This window comes from Oncorhynchus nerka, linkage group LG7 (genome assembly GCF_034236695.1).
Source record: "Oncorhynchus nerka isolate Pitt River linkage group LG7, Oner_Uvic_2.0, whole genome shotgun sequence".
Lineage (NCBI taxonomy): Eukaryota > Metazoa > Chordata > Actinopteri > Salmoniformes > Salmonidae > Oncorhynchus > Oncorhynchus nerka.
In genome coordinates this window covers 22,922,713-22,936,054 of record NC_088402.1, presented here as the reverse complement: position 1 = coordinate 22,936,054, position 13,342 = coordinate 22,922,713, and the positions used below count along the sequence as shown (strand labels likewise).

At 40.5% G+C, this 13,342-nt stretch overlaps 1 protein-coding gene across 3 annotated transcripts in view; it reads right to left on the bottom strand.

The window, feature by feature from the left end:
* Positions 1-6,254, bottom strand: part of si:ch211-80h18.1 (uncharacterized protein LOC555593 homolog) — a 28,239-nt gene extending 21,985 nt beyond the window's left edge. For all 3 annotated transcript variants that reach the window (XM_065020335.1, XM_029662959.2, XM_065020336.1), the window contains exons 1-12: positions 6,148-6,254; positions 5,382-5,446; positions 5,237-5,299; positions 4,488-4,523; positions 3,967-4,008; positions 3,510-3,557; positions 3,186-3,230; positions 1,474-1,569; positions 1,297-1,347; positions 1,128-1,154; positions 952-996; positions 453-812 (exon numbers count right to left, since the gene is read on the bottom strand). In XM_065020335.1, coding sequence (XP_064876407.1) covers positions 453-812; positions 952-996; positions 1,128-1,154; positions 1,297-1,347; positions 1,474-1,569; positions 3,186-3,230; positions 3,510-3,557; positions 3,967-4,008; positions 4,488-4,523; positions 5,237-5,299; positions 5,382-5,446; positions 6,148-6,158 — 889 coding nt within the window. In that variant the 5' untranslated portion in view covers positions 6,159-6,254. The remainder of the gene's footprint in view (positions 1-452; positions 813-951; positions 997-1,127; positions 1,155-1,296; positions 1,348-1,473; positions 1,570-3,185; positions 3,231-3,509; positions 3,558-3,966; positions 4,009-4,487; positions 4,524-5,236; positions 5,300-5,381; positions 5,447-6,147) is intronic.
* Positions 6,255-13,342: the final 7,088 nt, after the last annotated feature.

Below are 13,342 nucleotides of genomic sequence, written 5' to 3'. Positions count from 1 at the left end.
TTTTTATTCAAAATTCTCTCAGAGAAAGAAGTAATACTGCTAGGTTTTGCACAGTCAAATGTAACAAATAACTAAATGTTTTATAAATAAATGTACAGTAATATGAGATATGTAGGTAAAACATTAGCATTTGACATTTGAGTCATTTAGCAGATGGTCTTATCCAGAGCGACTTACAGTAAGTGCATTGATCTAAAGATAGCTAGGTGAGACAACCACAGCAAACAGCATACAAACATTCCATTCCAGCTAAACAATGGATATAATCATTTAGCAAAAAAACACATTTTGATACACATCTAAAATCTATAAATGTAAAATATGAGAACAGACATATTTTACACAAACTTGTATGTACCCATAAGTATATACCCATAAGCAATAATGTCTGATGAAAAAACACAAATGCATTTTGGAAATAAACTCTTCAAATGTAGACCAAGATGACTTACCGTGAGAGATTGTATCTGAATGGACAACCCCTGTTCCTGGGTGGACAACCCCTGTTCCTGGGTGGACAACCCCTGTTCCTGGGTGGACAACCCCTGATCCTGGGTGGACAACCCCTGTTCCTGGGTGGACAACCCCTGATCCCCCTGATCCTGGGTGGACAACCCCTGTTCCTGGGTGGACAACCCCTGTTCCTGGGTGGACAACCCCTGATCCTGGGTGGACAACCCCTGTTCCTGGGTGGACAACCCCTGTTCCTGGGTGGACAACCCCTGTTCCTGGGTGGACAACCCCTGTTCCTGGGTGGACAACCCCTGATCCTGGGTGGACAACCCCTGTTCCTGGGTGGACAACCACTTTTCCTAAAATAATTATGTTGAAATTCAGCTTCAGCAAAGAGATTCATGTTGATTTACTGTTAATACGATTCATCCAGGTTTTATGTCATGCATTATTGGACTATTGTTATAGAATTGAACCAAGGTAAGGCAGAGAGATTACCTGGGGCTTGCACGTGTGACACTGAACTGCCATGAGCCCCTGCACCTGCCAAGAGATCAATAGTTCAACCTCCCCAATAGAGACAAACCACCGCCATCCAGACAGAGCTTGTAAAACATCCAGGTGTTTTTTTTTGTCTACTTTAATGCTTGTGGAGAGAGCGGGTGTAACGTTACCTGTTTGACTCGGATCCAAACTGGGACCTGCATTGAAGGCAAAACACTTTTCATCAAATTACAGAAGATAAAGACTTACCACTGTTTATTAGATAGATTCAATGGAGATTTCACTTCAAATATTATATGACTTGATTAATAATTAAACATTTATAATAAGTAATTTGACCTGCAATACTGGTATCTAAAGAGGAGCCTGCATGTCCTGGCAAAGAAGCATCTGAAAGACAGGGTATGTTAAGAAATAAGTCAAAACTGATTGTTTAAACAAAACTTGTATCACTTAACATGACAGTTCAGAATAAAGTGGTAATAACATGGAGAAGATGACAGAACAAGGCTTTACCATGGGAGCTGGGGTCAGATGGTGAAGTATGTGAATCTCCTCCACCTCCTCCTCCACCACCACCTCCCCCTCCTCCTCCTCCACCACCACCATTACCTGAAGCAGATAGGACCTCATCAGGCCATTCATTCCACAAATGTATTCCACCATGGCTGCATTTACACAGGCACCCCAATTCTAATATTTTGCCCAAATATGGTCAAAAGAGTTGATGTGATTGGTCAAAATGTATAGTGCCACTTTTCAGGATGTCAATATAAATGAATGTTATATGATTGTTTTGTCTTCATTATATGTGTTATCACCATCAAGGAACACTTTGGAAACAAGTGTTTTAATTCATATATATATATTTAACCTTCATTTAACTAGGCAAGTCAGTTAAGAACAAATTCTTATTTACAATGACAGCTTACCAGGGAACAGTGGGTTAATACGTTTCTTGTTTAGGGGCAGAACAATAGATTTTGACCTCGTCAGCTCGGGTATTCGATCCAGCAACCTTTTGTTTACTGGCCAAACACTCTAACCACTAGGCTACCTGCCGCCCCTACACTTTAACCACTAGACTACCCTGCCGTCCCTACACTCTAACCACTAGGCTACCTGCCGCCCCTACACTCTAACCACTAGGCTACCTGTCGCCCCTACACTCTAACCACTAGGCTACCTGCCGCCCCTACACTCTAACCACTAGGCTACACTCTAACAACTAGGCTACCTGGCTACCTGTCGCCACTACACTCTAACCTACACTCCACTAACCACTAGGCTACCTGCCGCCCTACACTCTAACCACTAGGCTACCTGCCGCCCCTACACTCTAACCACTAACCTGCCGTCCCTACTCTAACCACTAGGCTCTAACCACTAGGCTACCTGCCGCCCCTACACTCTAACCACTAGACTACCCTGCCGTCCCTACACTCTAACCACTAGGCTACCTGCCGCCCCTTTTAAGTGCTATCTTTTAGGTCCACATTGTACAGATGTCTTTACCCAAATAAATCCAATTCAATTCATAAGTTGCACAAATATCAGAATTGGGCTTCCTGTGTTAAAAGGCAATTCCCCCACTTTTCAACCTCATTTCATTTTCTCCAGCACAATACCAGTGTCTACATATGTGAAAACGGTGCATTTCTGCGCTTTGTAAAAAAATATATAATTAAAAAGTTCTACCCCTTGACATCATCAAAATCAATGATTTCTAAACACTATGAGATTCACGGTGACATGGGGAGCAAGAAAATACCCTCCCTCTGGCTAGAAACTCATTGCAGTTTAAATAAAACTTTTAATCCTACCCTGTGATGTCACAGAGAAGCATTTAAAAAAATCTTCTTATCTTTTTAACCACAGATCATAGAAACGCATTGTTTTCACTTAGGTAGACACTAGTTTGGTGGTGGAGATAATGAAAATTGAAAAGTGGCGGAATTTCCCTTTAACTCAGTCCATGTGCCAGATCTATATTACGCATAATTAATATGGAAATGCAATGTTATGGCCTAATTCTTCTAACACAAATCCGATTTATAATTCATGTTTAACCATTGCTTCCCTCTGATATTGAGGTACTGCTTGATGCTGTAACAAAGCAAACAACATTTTCTCAATATCACATAGGAAAATATATATGTAAAATTGTAAGACAGTTTTTGTTGAAATAAATAATAAAAAACGGCCACATATTATGGAGCCTGACTCACGGTCAGGCCCAGCTTGCATGGCACTATCCCCATTGAGTTTATGTCCTGCAGGAAGAAGGGGTGCACAAATTCGTGAGGGATTTTATGTTGAGAGTCATCGTAAGACTTTTCTTTTCTGATTTGTCTTAATTCTGATGTGAAATGCCCTTAATACATTTACAAGATCAGCCTACACACAATACCCATTTATAACCAATTACACAGCCAACGTACAGCCTGTACGCTTACCAAACCAGTAAAGGAAATGAATGGGTTCCTATCAAATATTTTTCAAATGTACAAATTATATTTGGATTGACTGTTATGAAGGAAGTCCTCCCTTACCATTCGGAGCTTCGCCCTGGAATGAGGTGCCAGGCTGAGCGCTTAAACCTAGAAGGAAACCAGCCTTTAAGTCTAGACAAGCTTATTTAACAGTCCATTGAAAATCTTTCAATACAGTCCTTTACAAATATGTATCCTGTATTGTAAGAATCAAACATATTGCAGACTTCTGCAGTGAGTTTAACTCACTTTTATGGAAGAAAGCTTCAACAGAAATGTCTCAAATGGTCTGATTTCAAGAATGATGAATATCATATAATTAACTTTCCTGATAGGCTATCTAATAGAAAAATTAGCCAAATATCTGCAGCATTTACCAGATTAAAGTCTATACTCAAGACAACTTCCCCACTTTGCACTAAGAACTTCTCAGAGTTGAACTCACTGAATTAAGAGCTATTCTGTTGTTAACATAAGCCCTATCCCCTGAGCTAAGAGAGGATTAGATGTGTCTTACCCAGGCCTTTAGATACTGTGGTAGCTTGCTGTGCTCCAATTCCTTGAGGCAAGAGAAGGGAAAAGGAACATACTTCTATTTGAGATTCTGTATGATTGTCTTTATCAATAAAAAACCTTTATTCTGGTATTATACCCTATTAGAGAGGATTTTAGGTTTACATGCATGCGCACATGCACATACTTATGATTAATGATAGTTTTATACCAACAATATGTGAGATTTTACTTTAAATGTACTCTTATGTCCTGTTTTGTAGCTTTATCATATTCACATTTCCACTATTTCACTATTTTATATTTTGTTTGTATTTAGAACTGATGAGGCCCATTTGTCTTTGAAACGTGTTAAGGTAATATTATGCAAAACATTCAAACAGGAAAAACAAATTTATGCTCTTAGTTGAACCGTTTACATAAGTTTACTCTCAAAATGGGACTTTAGTCACACAAGTAGGCGTTGGTTTATGCACAAAGGTTAGAGATGTTCTATTCATTGGTGGCAAGTTGTTAACTTCTCACCCATATTCTTTTCCTGACTCTTGGAGTCATCATCATCTGAAAAGAAAAGTAAGTTGAGACATTTCATAAATATATGCTCGTATTCTATACTTCCCAGAAGTCTGTGCTCCACACATATTTAGAAGACGTCGTTCCCTCTATTGAAACAAATGGAAAGGTCCCCGAAAAATTATACAAAAATTGGTCCTGAAAGGTTACACTTAATAGAAAAAGGGGTTCCAAAAGGGTTCTACCTGGAACCAAAAAGGGTTCTACCTGGAACCAAAAAGGGTTATTCAAAGGGTTATTTAATGGGGACAGCCGAAGAACCCTTTTAGGTTCTAGATAGCAGCTTTTTTTCTAAGAGTGTATATCCTTCTGCTTGAGTGGAGGAAATTGGTATTAACTTTAAAGGTCTGAGTGCACTTCAAAAATTACTTTATAATTTCTTTAAAGAGTGTTAGTCCTTTTTTATTAGTTCCATATAATTTATTTTGTTATATTAGACATTTCTACACTCTCACTCTATGTATTCTTTACCTAATTTTATAATCAGAAAAGACTGCATTGATCTTTGTTTTGAAATCTGTTAACCTGCGGGGAGGCATTATTTTTTGTTTGTTAATAGCTTACTTTGTCCCATTTAGGCTAGGCCCATTCTCTACGTCGTACCAGCACTAGCTAGTCCTATGGTATCCTGACACATGACTCTAACCCCCCCATCCCCACTCCCTCATCCTTCCCCAAACCTCCCCCCTCCCATCTCATACCCTCCTCCTCTTCTGAGAGTTCCTCTTCACCGTCCTCTACCTCTATCTCCTCCGGCTCTTTCTCTGAAGGAAGAAGGCATTGAGTTGTTTACCTGTTCAAATATCCCAATGAATACAACTTTGATTCAATGAGCTACTTCCATACCTTCCACAGGAGCAGTTGAAATTGTTGTTGCCAAAAAGACAATTACAGAAGCAATTAAAAGATTTCTGCAGATAAAGAAGATGTATATCAAAAGATGGACGGAAACATAGGTTAATATCAAACGTTTTATAACAAGGTTCAATTATATCCCTAGTCCAATCTCAAGTGTATGATTCAAGTTGAGATACAGTTTTGCAGATGGAAGTGAAATTTCATTGTGGATTGATAAGTCTGTCATAAACATACGTTAAGTCCATATTCTTCTCATCCATATCATATTTGATGTCCTCAGTGCATAAATCGAAGATGTCACCATCATATCAATTGTGTTACATCAAGAGGAAGAATCAAGAAAGAGTGCCAAATAAACCCAATAGGAAGCATTCAACATAATGCTAAGACTAGAACTGTCAGCTATTTTATCAGATAGTATGTATTCTTCAACATCAGTATCAACAGCAAACATTTATTTAGATGACAAAAAATCATTCTCAAGCTCTTGAAAAACAATTATCTTAGTCATATGAAATGTCAGTGCATTACTAGCCCATTTTTCATTGTGTGGATACTAACCCTGAGAATCATCATACATTGATCAATTACATCACCAATTACATAACAATAATCATAATCAAGGCCTAACGAAAATCTCTCGCTTTGATCAAAACAATACGCCTGGACCAAGATGCAACATTTCATGCCTAAAATTCCCTGCTTCGGCATATTCACGACACACAACATTTGCAGCGCTTCATTGTTTACTCACCGTGACCACATGTTTTTTTCTAAAGATCTATGTGGGGAACTCAGGAGTAGACATATACAGCATGTAGCACCCAGGGCTTTAGTCTTCCTTCTGCATGACTGGGCACCGCTATATGTTTTATACCCTCTCATCCCCCCATCTTAGGAAGGGGCAGGACTTATGTTATAACCCCAGCCCCTACCAGTTGAGCTCAGCTACTCCCTAGCAAGGTTCATTTCTCTACAGGTCAAAATACTTCAAAACACATTAACATTATAAAGATACAACAACAACAAAAAAGGAATTTCTAAAAAAAGCAATTCCAATATGAATATTCAAACATTTCAAACAAGTCCTGAGTCAGGCAGTCTCTTACTGGTGGATCTTGCTGAGAGTGAGACAAATAGATAGATGTGGACAGTGGTGAAGAGTAAGCCTACTGGGGAGAGAAAACAGGTCGGATTGCTCTACCTCCTTGCCTACCCTGAATCCCCCTGACATGAGCTGTCACCTCTAGTCTAACCTCTCAGCTCTGAGATCAACAGTTGAGCTGCTCTGCCAGTGGAGGGCACAGCCACCCTTCTTATGAAATGAAACAGAGTGGCCTACTGCATTCTGCTCTCATTTCCTGTTCGCTGACAGACAGGAGACATGAAAAGAGCAGCAGCAGCGTTTCTGAGGATGGGGTTATGGGTTGTGGATTATGAATAGTGTTTTGGTTCTAGTGGCCCCCCTGTTGAAGATGGGCCTGACAGGGAGATGGTGATACTGATCTGTAGAGACTGGTTCTCCAGAGCCACCAAGAGAGAGGCAGACAGACACAAAGAGACTCCAAAGGGTTTTTCTGTGGCGCACCTCTCCCCTTCCCGAACCACACCTCTGGGATAATGGGTTAGACTAGTCGATGTTGAGTAGGCTTTATGCTCCCTTCTCATTAGTTATGTTTTAAGGCCTAAGAGTGCCTTAGATATGAACAGAGTAGTCAAACTTGCTATGAGACTTTTTTTTCCAGGAAATAGTGTACTTCCAGCCCACATAAAGACAACTTGAAGCCTTTTGATCCAAGTTTTCCATGATGTTACTGGATACTGTCATGAAAAACAACTTACCTTTACTCACCATCATTTTTTTCTATATGTAACTGCCAAAATAAAGGAAACACCAACATAACTTCTATATAGGGCGTTGGGCCAACACGTGCCAGAACAGCTTCAATGCACCTTGGCATAGATTCTATGTCTGGAACTCTATCGGAGGGATGCAACACCATTCTTCCACAATAAATTCCATAATTTAGTGTTTTGTTGATGGTGGTGGAAAACAATGTGTCAGGCACTGCTCCAGAATCTCCCATAAGTGTTCAATTGGGTTGAGATCTGTTGACTGAGACGGCCATGGCATATGGTTTACATAATTTTCATGCTAATAAAACCATTCAGTGACCACTCATGCCCGGTGGATGGGGGCATGGACATGGTAGCCCCAAAAATTTGCCATAATAATGGCCTGCCCCGCATTTTTGTACTTGACCCTAAGCATGATGGGATGTTAATTGCTTAATTAACTTAGGAACCACACCTGTGAGGAAGCTCCTGCTTTCAATATACTTTGTATCCCTCATTTACACATGTTTCCAATATTTTGGTAGTTACCTGTATATTAGCTATTAAACCTCTGTTTAGTCCCTCCTCTGTTTGCCAACTAGAATACTACATTAAACCAAATGCTGTCCGGAGAGACACTGTTAGTTGAGCCCCCTTCTCCAGTGCCGGGTGATTGCATTCCTGCTGAGCTTGCCAATCAGTCCCATCCCAGGTCAGGGCAAGCCGACGGACTGTTTTACACTGTCATTAATATCTGGAAGCTCAGAGACTTATTGGTTTAATAAATTCTCCCTGATGAACTGGAAAAGGATATCTTTCATAACAAAAGTAATTACCTCTGCCATTAAAACAGACCCCCGTTGTTGTCCACTGAAATATAAGACTGCCTGTTCCCCTGATCAACCCAATAACTTTGTTAACTCCATAGACTTTAGGCGCACTGAGAAACTTAAACCGCATACACACACACACACACACACACACACACACACACACACACACACATAAATATATAAAAAAAGAGATAAATCAATGCAAAAATGTATATATAATGTATATATATATATATATATGTATATATATATATATATATATATATATATATATATTTTTATTGATATATATATATATATACATTTTGCATTGATATATATATAATGTATATATATGTATATATATATATATATATATATATATATATATATATATATATATATATATATATATATATATACATTTTTGCATTGATTTATCTCTTTTATATATATATATATATATATATACATTTTTGCATTGATTTATCTCTTTTTTTATTTTGGACCTATGTTTTTAAGTAAATTGCCCTGTTACTTGATTTGATCATTTAGCATCAACCATGTCTTGACTTTGAGACATTTTCGATGTAGTACACGTGTAGAATACAGAGAAAAGTTATTGTGCTTGTGTTCTACTAGCCAATTCTTATGTTCTAGTTGTTCAGTAGCCAAGCAACAATAACTGAACAGAACCAGCACCATGGCCTAAATTCCTTTACAAGGTTTGGGACTGGTACTCACAGTGTGTCTGCAGGAGATGCGACCCTTTCTCCTTTTGGATATCAAAATAACAGGGTTGATGAGGAGGACGTATAGAAAGGCTGCCTTATTATAGTGTGATAGACCCTGTCAGCCTTTTGCCAAGATTCCTCTTAGCTAGATCCATGTCCCCCCCCTCACCAGCTCATGTGACTGCTAGGCTCCTTGAGCTGGGACAATGGATTGCTGTTGTGGGTTGAAACCATAGTGGCCTTGGAGCCAAGCTTGGGTGACGGATGAGATTAGAGGCCTGACTGGATGATGGATCGATCCAGCATCATCCTCAAAGGGGAACCAGTGCAGATGTAGTCTGTCTTTACTGGGGGTAACTGATGTCTTACTACTCAGACCACTCAGACTCAGGTCCAGTGGATATGGCAGACGGAAGCTATGGGTTCTAGACTGGATTGAGGTTGGGTTAACTGAAGCTTGTTGGTAGAGCAAGTGAGTGATACACATGCACAAACTGGATTGTACCAACAGTGAATATTCATCTTCAGTGTAATGACTTTGTAGTGAAGTATGAGCGATGGAGAAGAAAGGAAAATACAATTTATTGTAGGCTGTGAAATATCAGAGACAGATTATTCATTTGGCAAAGCATCCTTGAAACATTTAGTCTAAGTTTGCATTCTACATTTATAGTAGCTCTACAGTGCATTTAACATTTTAACCTACAAGGCATTTGGGTAATTTTGATTAATAGTGAATAAAGTTAAAAACTTGTTTATAGCTCATTTTCAGTTAACTACAGACACACATTATTACTTACAGACAGACAGACACACACACACACACACACATGCGCGCACACACACACTCACACACACTTCATCCTTCTCATGTTACCATGCCATCTCAGGTTGATCTCAAATCCTGTTAGTGCTTTTTGTCCTGGTGGTCACGAGCCATCTCTGATCCTCCTGAAGGAGTCATTCTTTGTGGTATTATGGGATATTTCTCAAATGACTGGCAGTGGAGTGGTCATATATCAGCTTGTAATTCATCTCTATGGGTGGAATCAAATTGTAATCAAATCAAACTTTATTTAAAGTGCAGTAAAGTATTAACATAAAGGAGATCAAAAAACATCACAAGGTAATAAAAGAGATTAATAAAAGAACCTCAAACAAAAAATCTGTCTAAAAGAAAACAAAGAACCAATAGGGACAAACGGAACAAACAACAAACATCGGAACAAACAACAAATAGATAGAGTGAACATCGGAATCTGTAACCTGGCTGCAACATTCTTCTTATAGATAGAGTGAACATCGGAATCTGGCTGCTGCAGGCTCTCTGACATTCTTCTTATAGATAGAGTGAACATCGGAATCTGACTGTAACCTCTCTAGGCTGCAGGCTCTCTGACATTCTTCTTATAGATAGAGTGAACATCGGAATCTGACTGTAACCTCTCTAGGCTGCAGGCTCTCTGACATTCTTCTTATAGATAGAGTGAACATCGGATCATAATATATGGTCTCAACCCCCCCTCCCCCTTTAATCACCTTAGTTTTATCACCTATTAAATGACAGAGAAAAAGGTTTGTCAAAGTAATTCAGGATTGGCCCTCAGGGTTGAATACAGGCCCCAACTAGCTAAAGAATGATACTGTATACTGCTTCTAGTGTTCCTGATGTAGACACTGTTGAAGACATTCTCTGTTGAGAGGGACTTCCAGTTCCTAAAATGTGATCACTTTTACTTCTGAATGCACCCTACCCACGGACAGAAGTGTAAGGCAAGTAAGCCATTTACTGGAGATGCCACTTTACAGGTAAAAGGTAGCACATTTCTCACCGATATCATACCTTCCATCAGGTAGCAGGTGTTTAAAACCTCTTACACCTCAAATGAAAGTACCAGTATAACATTACTGCAGGTTTCTGGGGCTCTTCCGCCCGCTCGATTCTTTGGGAAAGTAGCATGGGGGGAGGTTAGCTACTAATGTAGGTTGAAGGGGGTTGTGGGGGGGTCAAGCTTCAGTGGCCACCCCCATTTCGTCGTCTGGCAGGGCACAGACTCTTTGTTCTGAGCTGTTTGGAGACTTTTGTCTTTGGTTCACCTCCCATCTCCTCCTCTTTCTCCTCCTCTTCCTCCGTCTCCATGCAGGCTGCGTCCGGTCTGGACCACCAGGTTTGGTTTATTTGTAACATGAGAAGGCCTCCAGGCTTCAGGGGCCCTTTGGAGTAGCCACGTGGGAACTTGAGCGCTTCTAAACAGCTCTTTTGCGGTTGGGTCAAGCGATCTAGTCCACTGGATGACTTCAAAACCCAAACTTTGAGAACATAATATCCCCTCCTCTCTGTCTCTCTGTATCTCTCTCTCTGTCTCTCTGTCTTTGTCTCTCTGTCTCTATGTCTCTCTGTCTCTCTGTCTCTCTGTCTGTCTCTTTCTCTGTCTCTCTCTCTCTGTCTCTCTCTCTCTCTCTCTCTCTCTGTCTCTTTCTCTGTCTCTCTCTCTCTGTCTCTCTGTCTCTTTCTCTGTCTCTCTCTCTCTCTCTCTCTCTCTCTCTCTCTCTCTCTCTCTCTCTCTCTCTCTCTCTGTCTCACTGTCTCTATGTCTCTGCAGGTATGTCTCTATATCTCTCTGTCTGCTTTCTCTTAAAGGTTGACCCCAGTTAAGGGATATTCCATTTCTGTATGAAATCTGTTTGAAATATGCTGGAGTCCAATGGGACACAAACTGCTGCAAACTGCTGTCGGAAAGTGTCATTTGATGTCAAGCTCTTCCTGGTTGCACTGTGCTAAAGAGAGACTCATAATCATAAATGGTTATGGCCTTAAGTTTGGGAATTTGTCATTAAAAGTTCAGAGGAGACGTATAGAAATCTACTTTAGGGAGAGTGTGATGAATGAAGGGTCAGGGTTGTGCCCATTCAACCATCCTCCACAGGGGGGTCAGAGAGAGCACACAATCAGTGTATAAATATAAAATAATTGTATTTGTCACATGCTTCGTAAACAACAGGTGTAGACTAACAGTGAAATGCTTACTTATGGGCCCTTCCCAAGAATGCAGCGAGGCAAAATAGAAATAATAGAAAAATAATAACACAACGAATGAATACACAATGAGTAACGATAACTTGGCTACATACACATGTTACCTCTACCGAATCGATGTGCAGGGGTATGAGGTAATTGAGATAGTGTCACGTGTGCTCCCTCTCCGGCCTCTAGGTCACCAGGCTGCTCGTTATGGCACGCACCTGTCACCATCGTTAAGCGCACCTGCGCATCATCAGACTCACCTGGACTCCATCACTTCTCTAATTACCTGCCCTATATATATCACTCCCTTTGGTTCCTTCCCTATATATGTCACTCCCTTTGGTTCCTTCAATATATATGTCACTCCCTTTGGTTCCTTCCCTATATATGTCACTCCCTTTGGTTCCTTCCCTATAAATGTCGCTCCCTTTTGTTCCTTCCCTATATATGTCACTCTCTTTGGTTCCTTCCCTATATATGTCACTCCCTTTGGTTACTTCCCTATATATGTCACTCCCTTTGGTTCCTACCCTATATATGTCACTCCCTTTGGTTCCTTCCCTATATATGTCACTCCCTTTGGTTCCTTCCCTATATATGTCGCTCCCTTTGGTTCCTTCCCTATATATGTCACTCCATTTGGTTCCTTCCCTATATATGTCACTCCCTTTGGTTCCTTCCCTATATATGTCACTCCCTTTGGTTCCTTCCCTATATATGTCGCTCCCTTTGGTTCCTTCCCTATATATGTCGCTCCCTTTGGTTCCTTCCCTATATATGTCGCTCCCTTTGGTTCCTTGCCTATATATGTCGCTCCCTTTGGTTCCTTCCCCAGGCGTTATTGTTTCTGTTTCTGTGTCATGTCTGTGTGCTGTTAGTGTTTCTTGTTTTTGTATTACATTGTGTTTATTTATTAAAACACTCACTCCCTGAACTTGCTTCCCAGCTCTCAGCGCACATCGTTACAGATAGATATGTAAATATAACCAGGAATAGAGTGACTAGGCAACAGGATAGATCATAAACAGTAGCAGCAGCATATGTGATGAGACAAAAAGTTAGAGCAAAAAGAGTGAATTCAGATATTCCGTGTAGCTATTGGTTAACTATTTAACTGACTATTTAGCAGTCTAATAGCTTGGGGGTAGAAACTGTTCAGGGTCCTGTTGTTTCCAGACTTGTTGCATCGGTACTGCTTGCCATGAGGTATCAGAGAGAAAGCTCTATGACTTGGGTGGCTGGAGTCTTTGACACCTCCTGGTATAGATGTCCTGGATGGCAGGGAGTGTGGCTCCAGTGATGTACTGGGCCGTACTCACTACACTGTGTAGCGCCTTGCGATGCAGAGAAGTTTCCATACCAAGCGGTGATGCAGCCAGTCAAGATGCTCTCAATGGTGCAGCTGTAGAACTTTTTGAAGATCTGAGGGCTCATGCCAAATATTTTCAGCCTCCTGAGGGGGAAGAGGCATTGTCTTGCCCTCTTCATGACTTTGTTGATGTGTGTGGACCATGATAGTTCCTTAGTTATGTGGAAACCGAG